The 25479-nt window shown below is 39.8% G+C and overlaps 1 protein-coding gene across 1 annotated transcript in view; it reads right to left on the bottom strand.

Moving 5' to 3' along the window:
• Window positions 1-6177: 6177 nt before the first annotated feature.
• Window positions 6178-25479, bottom strand: part of BEND2 (BEN domain containing 2) — a 33458-nt gene continuing 14156 nt past the window's right edge. Inside the window, exons 3-12 of the mRNA XM_029998666.2 lie at window positions 24196-24356; window positions 22900-22971; window positions 22647-22721; window positions 19482-19586; window positions 16823-17336; window positions 15423-15623; window positions 14353-14474; window positions 13501-13714; window positions 12118-12321; window positions 6178-7110 (exon numbers count right to left, since the gene is read on the bottom strand). Coding sequence (XP_029854526.1) covers window positions 6875-7110; window positions 12118-12321; window positions 13501-13714; window positions 14353-14474; window positions 15423-15623; window positions 16823-17336; window positions 19482-19586; window positions 22647-22721; window positions 22900-22971; window positions 24196-24356 — 1904 coding nt within the window. The 3' untranslated portion in view covers window positions 6178-6874. The remainder of the gene's footprint in view (window positions 7111-12117; window positions 12322-13500; window positions 13715-14352; window positions 14475-15422; window positions 15624-16822; window positions 17337-19481; window positions 19587-22646; window positions 22722-22899; window positions 22972-24195; window positions 24357-25479) is intronic.

Raw genomic sequence — 25479 nt, 5'->3', positions numbered from 1 at the left:
AGAATTTGGCCAGGAATTTGTTACAACAATATGGATTAGTTATTGCCCCTGAAAAGGTACAAAAAATAAAACCCTGGAAATATTTGGGTATGACAATTACAAGCAAGCGGGTCGTGCCCCAACCCGTGAAACTCAACCTTGAGGTTAAGACACTCAATGATGTACAGAAACTAATGGGATCCTTGAACTGGATCAGGCCCTATCTTGGACTGACCAATTCGCAGTTGCAACCTTTATTGGAATTATTAAAAAATTCCACTGATCCAACAGAACCCAGAATATTAAATAAGGAAGCGTTAAATGTAATTCACATGGTGGAACAATGCATATACAAGAAATTTGTTTCTCGAATAGATCTGTCTCAATTGGTACAATTCTTTGTACTAATTGACAAAACTGTGCCATTTGGTGCTTTGGTGCAGTGGAATTCTGAGTGGGATAACCCATTACATATTTTAGAATGGATGTTTTTGTCATTCCGGCCACAAAAAACTGCTCCTGGATTGTTTGAACTTACTGCTGATGTAATCATAAAAGCCAAAAAACGATGTTTATAACTAACAGGACGTGATCCAGCTACGGTTGTTTTACCTGTTCAAAATTGGTATTTTGAATGGTGTCTGGCAAACAATTACAAGCTACAAGCGGCCGTGGCGGATTTTCAAGGGCAGATATTGTATCATCTACCGTCACATCCGCTACTGAAATTTGCTCGAGAAATACCATTTGGTCAGAAAAATCTAAACCAGCCAGAACCTGTGAAAGGCTCCACTGTCTTTACAGATGGCTCGGGAAAAACAGGTAAAGCAGCAGTAGTATGGTATGAGAACAACAACTGGAACAACAAAGTAGTATATCAAAATGGTTCTCCACAAGTAGTAGAGCTGAGTGCAATGGCTGTTGCTTTTTCTATTTTTTCTACTCCTGTAAATATTGTAACTGACTCAGCGTATGTAGCTAACAGTTTCTCGCCTAGACAAAGTAGTTTTGACCATGTCAGACAATCAATTATTATTTGATGTGCTTTTAGAACTCTGGAAAGGTATTCAACTATGGACAGAACCTTATTTTATCATGCACATCCGGAGTCATACCACTTTACCAGGATTTTATACGGAAGGTAATGCCAGAGCGGATGCTCTTGTTTCTGCTATGGCTCTGAGTACTGTTCCTAACCTGAAGCAACAAGCTGTATTATCACATCAATTTTTTCATCAAGGTTTTCGAGCTTTATGACAGCATTTTGGTTTGTCCCATACTGAAGCTCGCTTCATTATAGCTGCCTGCCCTGATTGTCAAGGAACTCACACTCCAGCGTATTTTGGTACTAATCCCAGAGGTATGCAAGCTTTACAGATTTGGCAAACTGATGTTACTCATATAAATGAATTTGGCTGACAGAAATACGTTCATGTTTCTATTATTCTCATGCCTTGGTAGCAACAGCACATACTGCAGAAACAGGAAAAAAATGCGATTCGACATTTACAGAAGGCTTTCTCTATGCTTGGGGTGCCACGCCAAATTAAAACGGACAATGGCCCAGCATATGTTTCACAGAAAGTTCGAACATTTTTTAATTTGTGGGGTGTTACTCAGGTTACAGGAATTCCCCACTCCCCGACAGGTCAAGCAATTGTTGAGCGTGCACATAGCACGTTGAAGCAGCAGCTTCAAAAACAAAAAGGGGGAATGATTGGGGAACCACCACAGGCATGTTTAGATAAAGCAGTTTATGTTCTTAACTTTCTCCATTATGGGGATAATTCTTCTCTACCTCCTCTTTTTCAACATTTCTCTTCTCTTTTTTCAACACAGAATTTACAAAAAGGTATCAAAGTGCATGTTAAAGATTTAGTTACTGGTCAGTGGAGTGGACCATGTGAGCTATTAACCTGGGGAAGGGGTTATGCTTGTGTTTCCACAGATGCCAGTCCTCGCTGGGTTCCTACTCGGTGTGTTCGGCCTGTATTGGAACCTGCCTCAGGGTGAAGGATGGGTGGTCTCACAGCCTAAACAAAATGTTTGGGTCACTTTAGCAAGCATGACACATCAGGACACCATGTGTTTCGCCACTGCAAGCCCTGAAAATCCATTTTCTACATACTTGGTAGGAATACCCGTGGACACATGGCCGAACCCACTGCAGACTCTGAATCTCTGTAGTTCTCCAGAAAATTGTACAAAAAACTGGGATGGTGTGTATGCACACCTCCCGCAGGTTACCCAGGAACCCCAAGAGTTAGAATTACTAGGATCTGTAGTGATGGATGCTACTGTGTATTTTTTAATTACTCTTATAACAATACTGCTCGCCGAGGCCAAAATGTTAATGCAACTGGTATTCTCTATTGCAATGCAACTGCATGGTGTAATTACACCGCACCTAATGCTTCACAATCCTCTGTTGCTCCTCTTGCGCTACCTCCTGGTGTGTTTTTAATCTGTGGAGATCGTGCCTGGGGAGGCATTCCATCTAAATTGAATGGAGGCCCATGTAGCCTCGGACGCCTCACGTTATTAACACCAAATGTGTCAATGATTCTCAGCATGACTTGAAAACATAAGCGAGTCCAAAGGACTGTTCATCATTTTAGCAGTTCCTGTCAAGATAACCTTGAATTCTGGAATCGAGGCCAGATAATAGCAGCCTCCATATTGGCACCAGGAGTTGGTGTTGCAAATGCCTTAAGAACTTTAAATAAGTTGGGATGTTGGCTTAGCAAACAAATTAATGCTACCTCTTTAGCTTTAAGTGGCCTTCTAACTGATGTTGATAGTGTTAGACATGCTACACTACAAAATAGAGCTGCAATTGATTTTTTGCTTTTAGCACAAGGACATGGTTGTGGTGAGTTTGAAGGGATGTGTTGTATGAATTTATCCAATCACTCAAAATCTATTTACAGTAGTATTCAACCATTAAAGAAGGGCGTCAGGAGGTTGACAAAAAGCGATGAGTCAGATTGCCTAGGAAACATGTTCGAGGGTTGGGGATTGTCTGGATGGTTGATATCTCTGCTCAAGACTGTAGGGGTAGTGATCTTGATTGTGATAACTGTGCTCCTAATGTTGCCCTGCCTTCTCAGCCTTCTGCAAAGGGCCCTGCAGAGGGCTGCCGGAGCAATATTTTTAGCACAAATACAAAAAGGGGGAATTGTCGGGGAATGTAGCAAATCTGCCGAATGCCTGACGGTGCGTGAGCAGCGTGACCTTGAGCAGCTTGTCGTGTATCCTTGAGAGTCTGGAAAGTCCCGAGCAAGAAGATGATAAGAAGAACCATCTTAACGAATCCGCAGCAAAAACTGTTACCCAATCATGAATTGTTAGTTACTAACTAAACCAATCATATATGAACACATACTCTGAAGAAAGATATAAAAAAGCTCGTTAGAACAATAAAGTAGCCATTTTGCCATTTTTGCACAGTCTGATGTTTGTCGTGTCCGTCTCTACTGCGACACACGATGATTGAAACAATAGACAAAAGTATAGCCAAGCAATTAACTAGCAGAGGTAGGTACTCCTAAGTTTTGCAGTTCTTTGCTCTTATTACTAGATGTTTCTGTATGCTAGATGAGAACAATCTGAAGCTGAAACTGACCACATGCAATTGAAACTGCGTTAAGCTTCAAGATCAAAGAACGAGGACAAGAATAAAGACTTTGAGGACAGCCAACAAGAACTTCAAATGGGTTGGTGGTCGCAATAGCAGCCCTTTGTCTCAAACGGATCCTTTGTTGCGCATGATCGGATGTAGGCAGTGCTATGATAATCAGTTGCCATCATTTTTATGTATACGTATACTAATCTGATTAATATGCAATTAGTTAGTCTATATAACCTGTTTGTGCTAAAGCTGTGGCACGCACGCTAGGTGGAACTATCGCCCGTGGATCCAGTGCTGCAATGAAGAATGCCTGCTTTCTAAAACTCCAAAATGAGCCTTTCTTCGACCGGCTTTTCAGTATCAGAGGTACAAGGGAGGAAAGGAGAAAAAAAAAAAAAAAAGCAGTGGTGTGGGAAAGAGAAGGGCCCAGAGGAGGGGCAGGTAGGGACCACGTCCTAGTTTCAGTGGGATAGAGTTAACTGTCTTCCTAGTAGCTGGTATGGTGCTATGTTTTGAGTTCAGTATGAGAAGAATATTGATAACACTGATGTTTTCAGTTGTTGCCAAGTAGTGTTTAGACTAATGTCAAGGATTTTTCAGCTTCTCATGCCCAGCCAGCGAGAAAGCTGGAGGGGCACAAGAAGTTGGCACAGGACACAGCCAGGGCAGCTGACCCAAACTGGCCAACAGGGTATTCCATACCATGGGACGTCACACCTAGTATAGGAACTGGGGGGAGTGGGGGTGGGGAATCACTGCTTGGGGGGACTAGCTGGGTGCCGGTCGGCAGGTGGTGAGCAATTGCACTACGCATCATTTGTACATTCCAATCCTTTCATTATTGCTGTTGTCATTTTATTAGTGTTATCATTATCATGATTAGTCTCTTCTTTTCTGTTCTATTAAACTGTTCTTATCTCAACCCATGGGTTTTGCTTCTTTTTCCCGATTTTCTCCCCCATCCCACTGGGTGGGGGTGGGGGGGGGAGCGAGTGAGCGGCTGCATGGTGCTTAGTTGCTGGCTGGGGTTAAACCACGACACACCCCTGTCTTGAAGAAGGGCAAGGAGGAGGACCCAGGGAACTACAGGCCAGCCAGCCTCACCTCCATCTCTGGGAAGGTGACGGAGCAGCTATCCTGGAAACCATTTCCAGGCAGATGAAGGACAAGAAAATCATCAGGAGTAGTCACAGCATGGCTTCACCAAGGGGAGGTCACGGTTGACCAACTTGATAAACTTCTACAGTGAAATGACTGGCCTGGTAGATGACTGTAGAGCAGCAGATATTGTCTACCTGGATTTGAAGAAGGCCTTCAACATTGTCTCCCATAAGATCCTCACAGACAAGCTGTTGATATATGGGCTGGATGGATTAGCAGACAATGAGGTAAACTGGAAACAGGCTGAATGGCTGGGCCCAGAGGATGATCAGCAGCAGCACAAAGTCTAGTTGGAGGCCAGTGACTAGTGGTGTACCTCAGGGATCAATACTGCATCCGATCCTGTTTAACATCTTCATTAATGATATAGATGATGGGACAGAGTGTACCCTAGGATGTCCTAGTAGACACCAAGCTAAACATGAGCCAGCAATAAGCCCTTGCCACAAAGAATTCTAATGGTAGCCTGGGCTGCAGTAGGAGGATGTTGCCAGCAAGCCAAAGGAGGTGATCCTTCTCCTCTCTTCAGCACTGGTGAGGCCACACCTGGAGTACAGGGTCCAGCTCTGGGCTCCCCAGTACAACAGAGGCACAGACATACTGGAGAGAGTCCAGCAAAGGGCCACAAAGATGATGAAGGGACTGGAGCATCTCTCCTGTGAGAAAAGGCTGAGAGAGCTGGGACTGTTCAGTCTGCAGAAGGCTCAAGGGGGATCTCATCAACATATATAAATACTTGAGGGGAGGTTGCAAAGAAGATAGAGCCAAAAGGACAGAACCAGGCTCCTCTCAGTAGTGCCCAGTGACAGGACCAAGGGTCCTCTGACTGAAACAGAGGGGGTTCCCTCTGAACATCAGGAAACATTTTACTGTGACAGTGACTGAGCCCTTGCACAGGTTGCCCAGGAAGGTTGTAAAGTCTTCATCCTTGGAAATACTCAAAAGCTGTCTCAACATGGTGGTGGACAATGGGCTCTAGGTGGCCCTGCTTGAGCAGGGGGAGTGGATCCAGAAGTCCCTTCCAACCTCAACCGTTCTGTGAATAATTACTGCACATCTTTCAAGGTTTTAAGTTAACAAATGCAGGATGACAAGTCTCTAGAACAGCAGCCTACCCAGACAGCAAAGCAAACATGCCTAGCCTTGTAGACCTGAGTATAAAATACTATGATTATGAGATTGAGAAGGCATACCAGTGATGCTGGTCATCTCTGACTGCATACCAACAGTACAGCACGTGTCCTCAGTTTTAACTGAACGACCAATGACTTGAAGCTGACAGAAATTATTATTTCTCAAATCTAAATCAGGATCCAAATCCTCGAGATGGAAGTTGCGGCAGATTTGCATCTTGTGGACATCCATACCAGTGGATGAGACGTATGCCAGTGAACAGTACAGCAAGCCCCTGAAAAGTATTTTCTTTAATTTTCATCAAGAAAAACCAGAACCAACCATTGGACTGTTTGTTCTGCATGGTTTTTTGTGCTTTTGTAGAGCTAAATCAGAGCAAAGAAAATAGTACCAACTGTACTTACATTGTTTGTCTGCCTCTTTCCTTATCCTACAACAAAGACTGCTATAGGAGGCAAAAAAAGTGAGAGATACATAACAAGTCAGCTAGATGCAATAATTTTTTTTTCCTTTCTGCATTAGATACTTTTGCTTACAATAACCAATTGTCAAAGCAAATTTCATTCTTCACACATAATGAGATAATTTAGCTGGCTCTGAGTCTTCCTCCAAGGAGGACCATTCTTTCCTCTCCACATTTCTATCTGCTTCAGCTGACTTGATGTGCAGTGCATCTTTTCGAATCAGATCAATCTTTCAGAGTCAATGAATCATGAGAAGAAGGTGCTTTTAGGGGAGAGCACATTGCAAATGCTACAGGGAACAGTGGAAGTAATTTCTGAGGAGAACAAGTGCTACTTATACAAGGAGTTAGGGTTCCCAACTCTTCTGCTAACTTTGATCTCATGAAATAATACTAGTTAGTGCTGCTGACAACTCAGTATAATAGGACAACTCAATGTAATAGGCTTCTACATGGGATTTATAAAAACCTGCTAAATTAAGATTTGAGACAGATGTTAGAAAGTTTCAGTCCGTGAGATTGATAGTGTCACTTTCAAATGGCTTTACTGAAGTGGGACTCTGTGGAGGACTCTTTGCATTCAATGGTGGCACTGCCAAGACTTTCCGGCGGATTCCAACTGTAGCCTTTTTATGGTCATGTCTGAGACTGCGGATTGTGCTGTTTATGGCAGCCACGCATGCCTTCCAATCGTATCCAGTTTCCTTTAGATCAAAGGATGGATAATTCTCTTGAAGAAAGTCTGAAAACAAAGAATATAATAGGAAGTTATCAATTATTTATGCAAGCTATGTACTCTTTTTGGGTGTAATTAAGCCAGAACAAGTGCATGCTACCAAAACAGGACAGCTAGGCATATTATGAGGCTTGAAGAGCAAAGGTAAAGGGCAGATACTTTTGCTCCCTCTTTCCGTTTAATTTGAGAAAGAGTAACAAAAAGTCTAAACATAAAAACAAAATACGCAAAGAAAACACATAACCGTGTACGTGGGCTTGATCCCTTGAAGTACTGAATAACTTCAGCTTCTAATGTGGTCAACCAGAGCAAAGAAATCTCAGGCTCCATTTCAGAATGACCAGTATTTGGTCCTTCAGAGGATCTCTGACAACTACATTCACTAAAATGAAATACAGCAATTCAACATAACACAGCTGTAGAGGAACAACAGTGACAGAAAAACCACAAGAGCTTGTTCCTTACCATACTGGAACAAGATCGGTAAACAAATACTTGAGTTTGGTAGCAATGGGATAAATAACGTAAGACTACAGCACCTTTCTCCCCTTCAAAAAGTAAAATGAGCAGTTTTAGAAAAAGATTTTAGGGTTTTTTTGGTGTTTTTTTTTTTTTTTTTTTTTTTTAATTACTGAGGATTGTCCTTCTGAGCTTAGCTGAATTACATGTTTTCTCTAAGCAAGCCCCTAAAAGATTTAGATAAGCACCCAAAAGGAATTCTCAGCTGTAATTTCAAATCAAAGGCAATACTATTTCTACTTTATGATTAACATCTAGATTTACCTTAGTAGAATGAAAGGCATAGCTAGTTGATATTACGTCAGTTTTGTTTTTCCATTGCTCTCACATGTACTACCAAGTAAAGATCTAATGAAGTATCATTGTTTACAGTTGATATTTTAACTTGTAGTTCCAAACCTGGAAACCTATTTTGCCAGAAAAGCATGGGTCTGAAGGAAGAAAATGACAGAGAGAAAAACTTGTGCTCTTGATGTTAACTCTGCTCTGGGGGGGGTGAAGGGGGGAAGCGAGAGCACCTTAGCTTCTTTCATTCCCAGGATGCTCCTGTAATAAAACTATACTGACAAAGGATACACAAGCTGTTGGCTGAAGCAGCAGCCAGGCTCTCTTCCCCTCCATCCCCAACAGCAAATTCAAGAAAATGCTGGCCTCAGAGCTACAGCACAGAACAGGAATTCCTACTACCAGGCCTGCAGAACCTTTGTACACGGCCCACAAAACAGCTTTTAAGTTACACCTTTTCTTTCACAGAAATTGATGAATTGGGACTACAATTGATTGTTGGGACTACAGTAAGGCTATGTGGGGCCCTTCCTGCTCTGCAGGGTTACATTCTAGGAGCTGATGCTGCCATTCAATCAGACTATGTTATAATGTTAAAGAAAACAGGGCCAGGGACTTCCCTCTGGCCCCAGAACCAAGTGACATGGCCTGGCTGCAACCACAACACAGAAGACTTTTTCATCTGCTCTGGAGCCTACATGGTGTTCCTGCAGCCCTAAGACACACTTAATACATCTTTTGAATGCTTCTTGAGCTCAAAATGTCATGAAACAAAATATGTGTACTATGGGAGTATGTGGAGATGCTTAAAGTGGCAAAGCTTCCCAGGCTAGTGGTGAAGTAATATGTACAGTTTCGGAAAGCCCGCTCTTATGTATAGCCTTGCCATATTGGGACTGGTTTCTGGCATGCTCTGTCCCTCAAGCCACGCCCAGACATCACGCCAGAGAGTGCAAGTCCCAGGTCCATTTTATTTAGCACTATTGCTGTATCCTCCGAGGCAATCTTGCCACACCTAAGGAGCTGCTAGGCTGCACTGTCCAGATTTTAACAACCCTTTCAACCTCCCTATACTCCAGACATGGAGGAGAAGGAGTTTCAAGATTTGTTAGAAGATGCACATTTCAAAAAAGTATGATGAATCATAGAATCATAGAACATCTCAAGTAGGAAAGGACCCATAAGGATCATCAAGTCCAAGTCCCTGCTCCTTGCAGGACTACCTAAAACTAAATCATAAGATTAAGAGTATTGTCCAGACGAGAGTAACTAGTCAAAAATGCAACCTTACTAACCCGGTGAGCACTATCCCACAGTGATATCATAAGGACACAGGAGGAAATAAAACCCTACATTAAGCCAGTGGTGTTGGGAAATGCTGAAGGCACTCCACTATTACACTGCCTGCAGCCTGGGATCTAGCCCAGTAAACAACATCCCACAAGCAAAACTTGAGAATTCCTGGCAAAGGATTTTCTCTTCAGATTTCTCATAGAAAAAGCCAACTTTAACAAAGAAAATGACAAGAACACAGAAAATTAAAGAAATGGTGGAAAGATTTCCATATTGCATGACCAAACCTTTATCAAATGTGTTGAACTCTCTCTTTAAGATATTGTAATAACCACAGAGCAAATGGCCAACAAAAACCTGATGATCTTTCCCCCAATACCATTGTTTGTGCTGGCCATGCTTAAATCTTACCAGATAATGCCAACTTGTCTTCTGTGTGATAAACAATACACCTTTTCTACCTACAACCTGCTTCACGTTCCTCCTCACTTGCTACTTAACTGTTATGCTAATTCTGCTGTCACAGTTCTGCTTGCTTTATCCAGCCTTGCAGGAGGGACCAAATGAGACTAACAGAAGACTCCCTCTCAGGAAGGAGCATGGATCAGTGTTCCAGAAATCTTAATGCCGAAGCAAGAACAATGCGGAAGGCAAAACATCTGCTACAGCTCCAACCATAACATACCTACCCTCTGCTTCTGGAATAGTACTTGCAAAAGAATAAATAATACCAATTTCCTGAAGACATCCTGGATTCATGTAAGCTGAGGAAACTGCAAAACTGTTCATATTCATACAGTGGAATAGGCTGTTACACTTTATTTGAAAAGACATACTTCAATAAAGATTTGTTATTCAAACAGCTCAAACCGGTCTAGTTCAAAATGCTGCCTGTTCACTTGGCAGCAGTCCTTATCCCACCTGGAGCTTCTAAACAACTAAATCATTTGCTGACACCTTTTCTCTCAATGGACCCTCGTAGGTGAATAGGGAGAGCTGACCTCTGAGCCCTTAGAAGAGCAAGGCACTTGCATCTGTTCCTTTCCGCTCACAGTCACTCAGGTTGTGAGGGACCTCGAGAGGTCTCTACTCCAACCTTCTGCCCAAAGCAGGGACAACTCTGAGGTCAGACCAGGTTGCTCAGGGCTTTGTCCCCTGAGATGTGGAAAAAAGATAGAGATGGCACAACCTCGCAGGGCAACATGCTCTGCTGTTTGACTGTCTTCATGGAGAAAAGGAGCCTGCTCATATCCAGTTGGAACCTTTCATTTCCATTTATGCCTGTTGTCTCTCATCTTCCCACACGCAATGCTGTGAACAGCTTGACTCTAGGGATAGTTTACTGAGAAGACAGGTAGTGGCAGGCTGCTACTAGGTTCTCTTGGAGCCTTCTCTTTTCCAGACTAAATAAGCCCAGTCTCCTCACTGGGCAGGTGCTCTGGCTCCCTGTACCTTTTGGTGGCCCTCCAGCTTTATCGATATCTCTTTCCTGTACTAGGGGACCCAAAATTGGACACAGTAATCCAAATACAAACTCAGGAGTGCTAAACAGAGGGAGATAATCCTTTCCCTTGATCTGCTGGCTGTGCACCTGTTAATATAGTCCCAATTTGGTGTCAAATGCAAACCAGATGAGTGTTCTCCATTGTCTCCAAGTCATAGATAAAGATGTTAAACAGGCCAGGTACCAGGACAGACCCCTGCAGTACCCCATGTGTCAGTCACCCAAGTAGAGCACGACCGACTACCCTCTGAGCGCAAACATCCATCTAGTCCTTTAATGTTGTCCCCCCATCCAAACTGTAACATCCCAACATGAATACCAAAATATTGTCAGAGCCAGTGTTGAAAGCCTTGCTAAAATAAATAATCAAGCTAAGTGACAGCTCTCCCCTCATCCACAAATCCAGTCATTTTATCACACAAGGCAATCAGGTGAGTCAAACACGATTTACCCTAGGTAGAAACACGCTGACTGTTCCCAGCCACCACCACCACCCAGAAGCCTGAGACCTTCATGGTAAAGACTGAAGTAGAGGAGGCACTGAGCACCTCAGCCTAATTTGACTCTGCTGTCACTAAGTTACCTGCCCCATTCAGCAACAGGCCCACACTCTCCTTGCTCACTCTTTTATAATTAATGTTGTGGTAAAAGTTCTTCTTGCTGCCCTTGACATTCCTTGCAAGTCTCAATTTTAGCTGAGCTTTTGCTTTCCTGACACCATTCCAACACTCCCAGGCAAAGTTGCTGAATTCTGCTTCATAAGCTGCCCTTACTTCCAATCTCTGTATACTGCTTTTTTGTACTGGAGCTCAGTTATGGATTCACTGCTTAGCCAAACTTGTCTCCGCATAACTCTACCAGTTCTAAGTATCAGGGTGGACTCTCTTGTGCTTGTAGAATGCTGTCCTTAAAGACCTACCAACTTTCCTGAGCTTCTCCTCTTCAGAGGCATCTCTCACAAGCTCCAACCTATCAGTTTCCCAAATAAGCCAAAGTCTGCTCTCTTAAACTACAGGGTCCGTACTCTCAGATGATTTTAACTCTACTCAGAATTTTCAGGTCCATTGTTTCATAGTCTCTACAGGCAATACTGCCACCGATTATCACACCCCAATGCTTTTTGTGAAGGGCTCCGTAACCTGCTGTGCATTACCACAGGTTGGCCTACCTAGCCCCTTCCCTGAGGCTACAGAAGGACTAGACTTCCCCCTAGTCCTGAGACTTCCCTGAGTTGCTTAAATATAACTTCATCTGCTTTCTCTCAACTTGTTCCACTGCTTGCACTAATACCTGTCAGAACAGTTTCACAGACTTACTTTTGAAGCTCCACGGTTTGTTCATAGGATACAAAGTTAATTGCTTTTGTTAGTTTCCCCACATTATCACTTTGAACAGATATTTTTCTTACTTACCTCTGAGAGCATTAATTCTGTTGCAGTCCAGTGGGCTCATGCCACGATCAAGATTACCATATACATTACTTTTTACCAGCACATCTTCAGTGAACATATGACGAATTAAGTAGCGAGCTGACAACTCTGGCCGAGACTTCCCCTTAGCTACGTAAATGACTGAGAAAGGCAACTGAACATTGCGCCATGGACTTCCAAGAAGTTCTAGAAAGGATGTCAGAGAGAGAGAGAAATTTTACTTATCCAGTACTGATCATACTTCAAAGAGGCTGTATTACAATAAAACTAGGACACAAAAAGTTCTCCTTAAAACTACTGTACTTGCCTGGAAAGACCAGAGCATAACCATAATGCTACAGCTAATACTAAAATGCAACACATTGTGGACAAACGTCCAAGTAGCCAAACCCCCTTGCCTCTTTTACAACAATGTAACAGCACTTCTGATATGCTTTCAGCAACGCTAGCAATGTAACCTGCATTATTAATGATTGCTTTCTAAATTGTTTTCATCTCACATGAAAAGATGATGCTTTTCCAATTACATAGGTAAATAAAAGTTCTGCTATTTCAATGGTGCTTAGATCCTGTAAGTGGAAACTGAAAAACAGAGTGAATATTTTTTAACTACTTCAACATGACTTCACTGCAAACATTAAAAAAAACAAAACCAAAAACCAACAAAACCACAAAATGTATACTAAATCAGGAGGTCTGTGGGATCAGACTAACAAATTTTGGGTGCAGAGGCAGATCTGATAGAGCTCCAAAATGATTCTAATCAAATAAATAATTTCCAAGGGCAACTAATCTCAACTCATTTTCCTTGAAGCTTTCTAGAGGCATCACATGCTGTACATGGAATTTTTCCCAATGCATTTGTATATTGTGCATTTTTATTAAAAAAAAAAAAAGTATAAAGGCTGGTTTAAGATTTTTATTGTCCTAAATTGTCAGTTTTACAGAAAGGTGTGCTTTTCTGAAATTGCAGTACCATTCAATAGATATTCTGAGCTAGCTTACTCCATTAAGGTAGAATATCTACCAAATAAAAAAAACCAGGGCAACTGTGAAATAATTCTGGAAAAATAATTATTCAGAGAAACTGAACAGAGTATCTTACAGCTGAACTTTCCAATCTTACAGTTGACAGGTATTATGGGACACTGGTAAATGAAAACACATGTTCCGTTAGCCAGATAATGTTCTTGTTTGCTCCCATGAATACTTACTATATATACAGCAAGTAACTGCCTTAAGAGGAAAAGCCACATAGTTCAGCAAATCCCTTTCACAATTTCACCTACAGCAGCATCTTCCACCTCTCATTGACCATTTACAATGCAACACACAAATCCATAAGGTGAAAATTTCTTAGTTTACCCATAGGTTCCAAAGACTGTGGTTTCTTGACTGAAGGTGTGTGGAAAGCTTCTGGAAACTTATCCAATCCTGAATTCTGCAATGTGTCAGTTGTGGAGCTGGTCATCTTCTGAGAGTTTTGAGAACTGCTTTCACTAAATTCATTATAATTCAAATCTACACAATGAGATGTATCTGGAGTGTCAGCCACTTTTTCTTTCCCTTCAGGTGTCTCCTGAAACATTAAATGAGGTTAGCACATGCACTGGGAAAGCCTACCAATTTTCTAATTAGTGTTCCAGTTCACTTCCCATTTAGTATAAATTAGACTCCAGATATTTACAATATAGTTACTCTTATAATTTAAATTTCAATCACAAAAACCACAGGTGAAACAGATACTAAATATTCAGATTTGCACAAAGCTTTTTAGAAGCAGAGGTGAATGGAGTTACAGATGTTCTGGGAGTGATGTTTCAGTCAATATAAAGTTGAAATGCATGGCTGGATATATCTGAAGGAAAGCCTGTGAAAACAGTGCTAGCAGCTACATGTTTAAGGTTGCAATCAAATTTGACACTACTTCTGGGCAACGTTTACAGTGCTTTCGTTTTAGTATCCTATGCTTATATATCTCTTCACTGAATGCTGGACACAGGAGCAAGAAGAGGCAGAGCAAGAGAAAGGGGTATGCTTCCAGTATTCCCCATATGGAACGAGTGCTGCAGTCAGCAGGCCTATGCTGAGCAACGCAAAGACAGAACCCAAGGAATTTCCAATTAGAGCACTCGTATGATGAGGAGTTCAAATAATTTATGTGAGAAAGAAACATGAACTTAGTACTTAATAAATTAGCACCTTGAGACAACTTACTGGGTTTATTTTTGTTTCAGAGCGTAAACAGCGGATCATAGCATTGACATTTGTGATACAGGTTTTCCAGTCTTTTCCATGCTCGCTCAAATCATAGTTTGGAAAGTTAGTTGCAAGAAATTCTGCATATAAAACGTAGAAAATTTTTTAAGCTTCGTGACAAAAAGTAGTATTTAAACCTATTCTAATTTAGAAAGAAAGAGAAAGCTCAGTGCTTCACGTTTACTGTTCTCCATTTAGAAGCTTTAGCTTTCCACCTTTAATTAAAGAGAGACAGTAAACTCACATTTTGAAACTAAGCAGCACTATGAATTTAAGATGTGCAGTGATACTTTTTTCAGGTGTTGTGAATAATGCTTTAGTTATTAAGCATTTCCTAGTAGAATTAGGGGTAAGGTGTGATTTTCAGACTAACTTAAAAAAAAAAACAAACCCAAACTACAAAAAACAGAGACAGGGTAATGCTGATGCTGCAACTACTTCACATGGCTCAAATAATCTCTGACCCTTTAAACAGGAAGGAAATGTATAGGTTCACACATACATACCATGGGATCTGTGTAAATGGCTTGACATTTAAAAAAAATGCCCTCCCCATCTTCACCATTTCTCAAACAAATGAGAGAAGCAAACTTAAGAGAAAGAGAAGAGTATTTAAGAATCACCAGTTAATGTTCGTCCCAAGTAAACCATGGCCATCAAAAAAACAAGACAACCAAACCCCCACAAAACCCATGCCACACACAAACACAAAATAAGTCGTAACGAAAAATTTAGGAACGGTCAGCATGACTGATGAACCTGAAGTACACAAAACTAGGAGAAATTAGAATTGGTTTATCCACATTGAAGAAAAATGAACATTGAGGGTGAGTAGGAATTTCCATTGATGAGTAGGAATTTCAAAATCAAAAGACACAGCAGAGTGGAGCACATCCACTACCTGCATTTATCAGTTCAACCACTTGCTAGACAACGACTAGCAGAAACATACAGAAATGACTCCTTCTAAGTTAAAAACTCTGTAAGTATTAAAGAAGTAAATCTGTGCATTTTGAAAGGTAGCCTACCTCTTATTGCAGCAATTTTGTTTGGATCCAATGTTCTGCGCCCTCGTGCACTCACTCCCATAATGCTGCACAATAACGTTTCCTTGGGGAACAAGACACGAACTAAGTAGCGCGCTGCATACTTTGGTTTAGTCTTTTGCCGAGCTTTCATCAAATAGTTTCCAAGAACTTTTACATTTCTCACTGGGTCACCAACAAACTCTTTTGGAAAACAAAAACATGTAAAGAAAAAAAAATTAATTAAAAAACCCAAGGAAGTTGTTAAAAAAAAGAACACTTTTTCAAACTCTTTCTCTTGACCTCTATGGTACTCTTGGTGTATGTTCTCTACCACAGCTAATTCTACTATTTATTACTTATCTTTGCTCTTACAAAAGCAGCTTTAAATTGGAATGGTAACAGGAATGTATTTTTGATTCACGTCAACCAGTACTGTAACTAACTGAAATAACAACACCCAAGAAAATACATTAGACATATAAGAGTCCAAAGTGTTTAGACTGGCCTGTTTTACACATGTGCAGATACCACATATGTTTTCAAGACAATGATGTGTGAAGAAAGGCATATCCATACATAGTACTGCTAAATCATACACTGTTTACAAATTTGCAGATACGTATCTTGAGTATTTCACCTACTATTTGGGCAGCTCTTCAGCTGTATGAACTTATTTTTTAGACTAAAAGCAACCAAAAACTCATAGCTCAGCCTTACACATAACTCAGGGCATTTATACTTCAGAAAGATGCACGTTAGTTTTTAAAACATGGTGTTATTTTATATGTGCTTGTTTGTTATAATGCAATGATCTATGGATTTCTTCATTTTCTGTGGAATTAAGTATTTTGAAAGAAACCAAACACTGGAGGATTTGAGGATAGAAAGGATTTTTCACTGATAAAATCCTCCACACGAAGAAAACAGATATTTCCTTCACACAAATCAGGTAAGTTGCTTTCTTAAATGCAAAACATATATACAGGCATATACTTCACTTAGCTTTACCAGCAATCTCTTTTGTCTTTTTAAACATATGCATACATTACTTATACACACAGGTTAAAAATAGGTTAAATCAAGTGTATCAAGACAGAAAAAGAGGGCTTAGTCTCAAAAGAACCCAAAACACATACTGTAAATCAAAGGTTTGTGGTAGTCTATACAACTGTATATACACTGCAGAGGTTTTTAAGTGATCCCTGCCATATTAAATATTCCTATAACCTTTGTTTCAAGAGTTTTAAACAGTACTCCATTATACTAATGCTTGTAAGGCAGCCAGTTCTGCTCCTTTACTTTTGCTAAATAATGATAATGAGATTTCTTTAGGCATTTTTTTTATACTAGCAGCAATTTTTTAGCCTTTGTTTCTGAGTATTTATGAAAAAGGAACTCACCAATGCTAGGATTGATGGAGACTGAAGAAGATGGTAGTTCTTTACTAATGTTCACACTCCCAGATGCATTTCTGTAGTTCACCACCACAGTATTATTTCCCAGACTGGTCTCAGATGGTGCTGGCATCGATGACAACGCCACTGGTGAAGATGCAATGTTGACAGTACTTTCCATAACGCTGGCTACAAGATTTGATCGTGGAGAAAGGTCAGGCATCCTTTTAGTTGCTGTGTATGATGAATGCAATGAATGTGTAGAAACTATAGTGGGGAGTGGTGGGCTCTGCCTATGAACAGGCTGCTGCGATTCAAGCTGAAGACTCTGTTGAACATGTTTTATTGTGGAATTGACCTGAACATGACCATTTTGTAAAGCAACCCTTATGACTGGGCTATGTCTTCCCTGACCCGGTGAAGAGAGATGAAGACCCGATTCCCTTTCCATGGATTTTTGTACTCTTGTTTTCCCTTGGGGCAAATGACTGGAACTTCTGTATGTAAATCCAACTGGTTTCTGCAAATGTGATTCAGAAAACAATTAAAAGGTTAAATTAGACATATCTGGTCATTTTTTTCTTTTGCAAACCAGTAAGACTAGATTTTAGTAATTATGCTATTGGCAACAGACTCTTCATTGAAGTACTCATTGTCATGAAGCTAGTGCTATTACTTTTTAGCCTTCCCTCTACTTTCTTTTATTCTCACTCGTAGTTCCAACACTGAGAATTTAATCTGGTCAGCTTCAATGTTTCTCAAGTTTTTCCCACCTGGGGTGCTGGCACAATTGCTTTCTAAAAAGTCAGAGAAATATATAGTGAGAAAGGCAGCTTTGTAAAGGCTCTTAAAAACAACTCTCTAAAAAAAAAAAAAAAAAAAAAAAAAAAAAAAAAAAAAAAAAAAAAGCAAAATAAAATTTAAAATTTGTCAGCCATTGACCCAGCCTGCTGAATTTTCAAGGGATGTCTTCACTGCCATGTTAGCTTCCTTTTACACAAGAAAAAAACTATTCACTTTCTCTCCTGGCTGCCTCTTCATTCTTTACTTGCTAGCTGAAAACATCAAACATTTGGATCTCATCTACAACAGAAGATCCCAAAGAGACTAAGACAGACAAACTGAGAGATGGGCTATACTTTCCACCACTTGGACTACTTTTATTAAGAAACATATGCACACTAATGCATGTGTTCTAGTTCAAAATACAAGTCTGAGCAGGAGCTACCAAATGTAATTGACACATGTGGGTTTGGTTTTTTGTTTGTTAGTTTTGTTTTTCTTTTTGTGGTGTTTTGTTTTGTTCTTTGCAGAAATCTGATTATATTCCACCCCTGAAAGCTTTAAAAATCTATGACCTGAAGAAATGCTTATGTGCCTGAAAGTTTGTCCATTTCTCCAGCTATTGGAGTTGATCCAATAAGAAAAAAAATAGCACCTTCACCACCAACCTTTCCTTGTTTATATCTTTAGCCCATCACAGGTACAACAGTGGTACAGCTATAAAAAATCTACAGCATTCCTGATGGTTTTAAAGATGAAGTACTAGCAGAACCAAGAAAATGGTTGGCAGGTTGCATTTGCTGACTTCCCCCTTATGCCATATAATTAAAAAAGCCACTTTAAAAAAAAAAAAAAAAAAAAAAAAAAAAAAAAAGCACAGTGCAGTCACTTTTCATCTGAACATTAAAGCAGCTGCCATCCTACATGATCAGAGGGGAGGGTAAGAGCACAGAGGTCACAGGGTCCAAGAGTAACTGACATGACCAGTTTGTTCCCTGAATCTCTTATTTTTGGATGTGTGGACAGTACAAGCTTGGAGCTGTCAAAAAAAAATGCATTCCCAAATAAACCTAGTATCCTATTCATAATCAACATGTATGAGAATGTCATTGCTTCTACCCAGCCTTAAAGTAAATGGCCTTACTGATGCCTTGACATCTTCTGACAGCAGGATCACCTCTGCCACATGAAAAGCTTTGCAGTATTGTTGACAAAGAAAGGTCATTGCGGATTTTGTGACCTTCTTCAAAAATCACCTGTTCTGTTTTCCTTTTAAAGAGCATTGTTACAAGTACTAATATTCTGTCTCCTTAGTTAACGGTGGATTGACCGTATAGGAACAAAATGGATAGTGTGTACCCAATATTAAACCTTCCTAAAGATTTTGAAAAAAAGCCTTTTTATTAGAAAAAATAAAATTCTATACCGTAATGGATGTGACAACACACTGTTGAGATCTAAAAATCAGTTAGTCAATTGAACCAGCCTATGTGAGTGATGCATAAACTTCCTTCTAACTGCAGAAACCAATGAGACCATACAACACTTCTCATAAAGCAGTGACACCATTATACCCAAGTTTAAGACATATCCTACACAATTTATTTCTGTTCATTACAACACAAATAGAATTTTATAGCATCTATCACAGCATCCTGACTTTGATGGGGGCCATTCTGTGACCACTGGTCAATAACAACACAGGAGACTGAAGCTGGCATATAGTAAGAAATCTAGAATAATTTAATTGAAATGGAATTTAAGTCTACTACTTTACTACTAATTTTAATCTCAGTGAAAGGAGGGGATTATTTTTAAAGAAGCATCATAGGAAGTAAGAGAATTAAAGGAAAAATAAATGTCTTGGGTCTTTAATACTCACAGGTTTGAGCAACAGTGGCTTTACACGACTGTGTTGCATTTCTGAGACCTTCCGATGAAGCAGATCAAATTTTTTATCCAATTTCTGAATGGCATCATACATGGCCTGACAACAAACGTAAGAGTGAAAACAAGATTGTTTCACAAGAACCCAATTTAAATCTGAAGATATCCAAGAAAGTTCAATTAAGGGCAAAATTCCCTCCCTAAAACTGGGTAAGATCTGTAGATAATATATACATTCTGTAAGCATATTGAAGATCAACTCAGATACAAAAATGCAAGTAGAATGGTAAATATCACAGTAAAAAGAATTCTCAGAGAAGCTTACTCTTGCAACTTTGATGTGGCTGGCACTTAAAGGTTGTTCTTCCCGCTTACAGTGGATGTTTTATTTTTACTTATTTGGAGCATTTTGTCTTACACTGAAAAGCTACTGACAAGCTCTATAGCAAGTTAGGTATTATGATATGCTATTTTAAGGCATAATAAGTTTCCAAGTACACAGGTAAAAGGCTTACAGGCAGCCACCAAAATACTGACTTCCACATCACCAAAGGGAAATGTATTTAGAAAAATACTATCTGTAAAGTAAGAGTCCAAACTGGAATTGAACGTGGCCAGGGACGTCAAAGACAACAAGAAGGGCTTTTAGAAGTACATAGGTGACAAAAGGAAGGCTAGGGAAAATGTGGGCCTGCTGCTGAATAAGACAGGGGCCTTGGGCGACACGGGACATGGGAAAGGCTGAGGGATTCAATGCCACCTTTGCCTCAGTCTTTATTAGTAAGACTGGCCTTCAGGAATCCCAGGTCCCAGAGACCAGGGGAAAGGCTGGAGCAAGGAAGACACACTGGGTAGAAGAGGATATGGTCAGGCAATACTTAAGCAAACTAGACATACATTAAGTCCAAGGGGCCTGATGGGATGTGCCCACAAGTGCTGAGGGAGCCGGCTGATGTCATTGCGAGGCCACTCTTGATAACCTTTGATCGGTCATGGCAAATGGGAGAAGTGCCCAAAGACTGGATGAAAGCAGATGTCACCCCTGTCTTGAAGAAGGGCAAGGAGGAGGACCCAGGGAACTACAGGCCAGCCAGCCTCACCTCCATCTCTGGGAAGGTGACGGAGCAGCTATCCTGGAAACCATTTCCAGGCAGATGAAGGACAAGAAAATCATCAGGAGTAGTCACAGCATGGCTTCACCAAGGGGAGGTCACGGTTGACCAACTTGATAAACTTCTACAATGAAATGACTGGCCTGGTAGATGACTGTAGAGCAGCAGATATTGTCTACCTGGATTTGAGGAAGGCCTTCAACATTGTCTCCCATAAGATCCTCACAGACAAGCTGCTGATGGACAGGTTGGATGAGCAGACAGTGAGGTGGATTGGAGACTGGATGAATGGCTGGGCCCAGAGAGTGGTAATCAGCTGCACAAAGTCCAGATGAGGGCCAGTAACTAGTGGTGTACCCCAGGGATCAATACTGGGTCCAATCCTGTTTAACATCTTCATTAATGGTCTGCATAATGGGCAGAGCATACCCTCAGCAATTTTGCTGATGACACTAGACTGGCAGGAGCAGCTCATACACCAGAGGGTTGTGCTGCCATCAAAGAATTGAAAAAACCTACTAATTTTATTGAAAGTGTCTGATCTTCAGTCAATCCCCAAGGTCAAGTTTTCTTTCAGATGTTAAAAATTTGTGTTGCCTTACTAAAGCAATCAAACTTTTTAAAGCATTGTTGTAAAGGTCCAAATTTTCAGACATAAAAGTCAGATAAATCAAAGCATTCAAAGTCCATCAGTTATTACTATATGTTACTGTGAGATATAGAAAGTTCCTTTTCAGTGTTTCCAGGATTTAGCAACTCAAACATGATGCTCAAACAGCAATTTAGACATACACTTCCTTTATACTGTTATAACAGTATAAAGTAATGAGATAACAGAATATTAATCTAGTATTGAAAGGACACTGCCAACTTGAAAATACGTATCAGGCACACGTCATCAGCTATTACTGCAAAAAACACACAAGGACATTATAACTATGAATTACAAAGAGGAAATGTTTCTTCAACTAACTAAAGCAATTTCTTTTGTTGATCTACAGCATAACTTGACAGAAATGTTTAAAAATACATATGGCTATGAAAAAAATTTCTAGATTGGATTTGTAGTAGATGGAATTTCTAATTATTTTCAATTTTATCAAAAACAACAGTTAGGTTTCAATATGATAGCTATCTTTTAAAAAAAATTAAATATCCTTTAGACAAAAGAATCCATAAATGTCCCCCAAATTTAGAAATATCTCAAGGAAGCATTAAAAAACCTTAAATCAGTGTGGACAGCACAGGCATTATTAAAAGGCTTCATGTAGCCCTACAGCAGATTTACTGGCAGAATGTGGTAACAATGGGGTAAAGGAGATGTAAAGGGGCTAGCAGGCAGCAAAAGAGGCCACAGCTTCTCATTAGCATTACTTGCTACAGCACACATTCCCAGACTAGCAGCAAGAATGTTAGTCACACAATCTTAGTCAATTTTCTTCCACAGCATTGCTGAATATATGCTTAAGGAGACTTCCAAGACACTAATACTTGGTTACAAGCCACTCACAAACTATCCTCCCTAAAGCATGGCCTGAATGTCTTTCAGTCTATAGAGTACTATGACTCCAGAGTCACATAAGCGCTCACCTGAATAAATATGGGATGCTTTTAATTTTCAGTGCAGTGATTTTCAGTCTTGCCAGCTACTGCTTCAGAAGTCAAAAGCAAAGAACTCGCCAAAACAACACTACCAGGATTTTGGCACACTTTTGGCAGGCCTCGTGTACTTTCAAAAGCTGGATGCATATGATGGTTAGGTCTTTCCCATTACTGTGAGGCCCCTCCCAATAAATCACTAGACTTTACATTTTGTATTAAAGCATAATATTTGAAAAGTATTCTTGCCAGCTATGGTGTAAAAAAGTTCAGAGAATATGAAGACGTAGATTATTTTTTCATTGAAAATATTGAAGATAAGCGGGCAATTAACAAATGAACAACCGGAAAGGATGAAGTCATAGGTTATAAAATATAAAATGCAAATCTTCCTGAAATTTAACTAAAATTGTTTAAATGCCATTTCAGAGATAAAGAAAAAAAAATACCTGGCAATAACTGAGGACCTCCATAAGAGTTTTCTGCTGATCTCCAATGTAGGAAGCTTCAGATACAATACTCCCCTTTTTCATTAAAATAATAAAAAATAGTGTAAGCTAGTAATATAAACACAGTCTTAGGATAGCACATTAAGCCAATAAATCCCAACTTCAAACATCACATGTTATTTTAGTCTACCCCAAAACATGCATCCCCAAAGCAGCTTTTCACAGTCGGTCAAACAAAAGAAAATTTACTTACACATTCATAGTCTGGTTCATATTCATAAATGACACTGTCACTATCTTCATATGCTCGTTCCCTGGTTCTCATCTGGGAAATACCATAAAGAAATTGTAATGTTTTGAATAACGAAAGAATTCGAAATATAAACTACAGAGAGAACCTGCTAGGAATCCAACTTGGACACTTTCAGTTGTAGCTATATTCCTTCCCCTGGCTACAAAAGGGCCCAAGAAAGCGAGACTTAACACAGTCATCTCATTTATGTGCCTGTGGTTAGGTCATATGAATACTCACCTCACTTTTGTTTTAAGAGTATCTTACTCTGGTTTAACATAAACCTCTTGCAAATTTATATAATTATATGTATTTTTATTTAGTTATTCTAAGGTCAGAACTTTCTCATCTAACTATATATGTACTATATAGCCAGGCTTATGTAATTATGAGACTCCATGTAGATTTTTACACTAATTTAAAATAAATCAATTTGAAAAAAAATGTGCATTTATTTCAATGGGTATAACTCTGCACATAGAAGCTGTAAAAATGTCTAAAAGACCTTAATTTTCTCACTGCTTGAAAACTGCTCTTAGACAGGAATCAACAGTGCCACCACCCGGACAATTCTGACATTTTTCTTTACTGGATGGGAAAAGTTCCTGTCCATCCACCATAAGTCACATTTCACAAGTCTGTTGTTGTTTCGTGTTTGTGGTTTGGGTTTTTTTTTGATTGTTTGTTTGTTTTTTTAACTAAGTAATATTTAATCAGGTCTTACTTTAAAAAAGGAACTTGGGGGGGGCAGGGGGGAAGAGGTTGGGGGTTTGTTTGTTTTACAACAGGCAGAATTAAACAGAGTGGAACTGCTTTTATAGCATTAAAGACACCCAGACTGTTGTAATTTAAGAATATGGTGACATGAACTAAGCTTCAGACTGCCTCAGTTAAAAATATATGTAGTCTGTCTTTGGACAGACTTGTTTATGGAGGCAAACCCTTACTCAACATTAAGTTTCAACTCTTATCCTAAATTGCACAAAGAGTTTTTTACTGAAAAAATAAGACATCTACATGGGAAATTGGTGTAAGTTACTCTCCGCTGTACACTATCTGTTGTTATACACATGTACAGTATCCAGCACAACAAGGTTTTACACTTGCTAGAAGCTTCCATGCACTACATGGATCTCCTACCCACACTTCTTCACTGGGATGTCATCAAATGAGCATACAAAAGTGAAGGAAAAATGGCATTCCCAATAACATGGAAACTGGCCTCAAAACAAAGGGCTACTGTTTGGTGAAACATACCACATTGTGTCCCACTAGAGTAGGGGCAAGTCGTTTTCTTTTATTATGCGAACACATGAAGTCCATTTTTTCAGGGCTGTGACCATTTCCTCTCTGCATACTTGCAGAATGGCTCATTTGTGATGCCACTCCTTCAGCTAGCACTGATAAACCTTCATTTCCTAGAAAAGTGGAGAGAAAGCAAAGCAGATGAGCAGGTTTACCACTGCATTAAACATTTCACTACAAAAAACATGCACAGTCACCCTTTTTTTTTTTTTTTTTTTTTTACTTTTGGACTGCTCGGTTATTTGAAATTTATTTACTAGCATATTATTAAACACATATTAATCCAATTTATTTAGATCTGAAATTATAAATTCAATTTAATAGTCTTTCTTCCAAACTGTCTCCAGCCTCCATTTCATTTGCTTTGCTTTTCACTGTTGATTCTCTATTCTCATTTCCATGTCTGATTGTACAAAGTCACAGAATTCAAAACCCCAACAAAACCAGTTAACTGAAGTTCAGGCAATACACCCACAGTGTAAAACACAGTTCCCGTTTGTTTAGTCCTCAGCTGTCCCTTCCCTAAACTTACGGGGTCCCCACAAGTTTTGTGCTGAAGCACTGTGCAACAAAAAAGATCTGCTCAAAGTACCTCCTCTGTTGAGCCAGTGTAGGTCAGGGACTACCAAACACAAACTATCCACAAGTGATACACAAAATGCATCACCTCTTCACATATGGGCCTGGCACACAGTTAAAAAGCAATTACCACAGTTTATCACTGCTCCATCCTAATTCTTTTGAAGCCCACGCGATTGCCAGACCTACCTTTTGAAGAATGTTAAAGGAAAAAAAAAAAAAAATGTTAAGAAAAAAGGCGTATCTCTACTGTCAAATCTGCCTGTCCATCATTTACAGGCTCTACCCTCAAGCTTTCAGGAAAGGGCTACGGTAGCTCTTTTTAAAAGAAATAAACACACTCTTAAGAGAGGAAGAAGAAGAAGAAAAAAAAAAGTAACTATTTCCCCTTGAGTTATATATATTTTAGCTATAGACAAGCCAAGCACTATACAGATAACCAGATATAGATATAGCTAAAAGAAGATATGAAAAGACAAGTAAAGCTTAAGTAGACCTTTGAAGGTTTCCAAGAAATAAGGAGAAAAACTTAGCTGGCATAAAAAGGCAAAACCAAGTCTCCACCATACTATCTGCTGTGAAGGAGCTTAGGTCAAGCTGAAAAGGTACGGTGGGGAAGTTTTGTGGATACCTACAGTAAGTTCCTCCCAAGTAAAA

This window comes from Aquila chrysaetos, chromosome 23 (assembly GCF_900496995.4).
Source record: "Aquila chrysaetos chrysaetos chromosome 23, bAquChr1.4, whole genome shotgun sequence".
NCBI classification, from domain to species: Eukaryota; Metazoa; Chordata; class Aves; order Accipitriformes; family Accipitridae; genus Aquila; species Aquila chrysaetos.
This window is presented reverse-complemented; position numbering and strand designations above follow the sequence as displayed.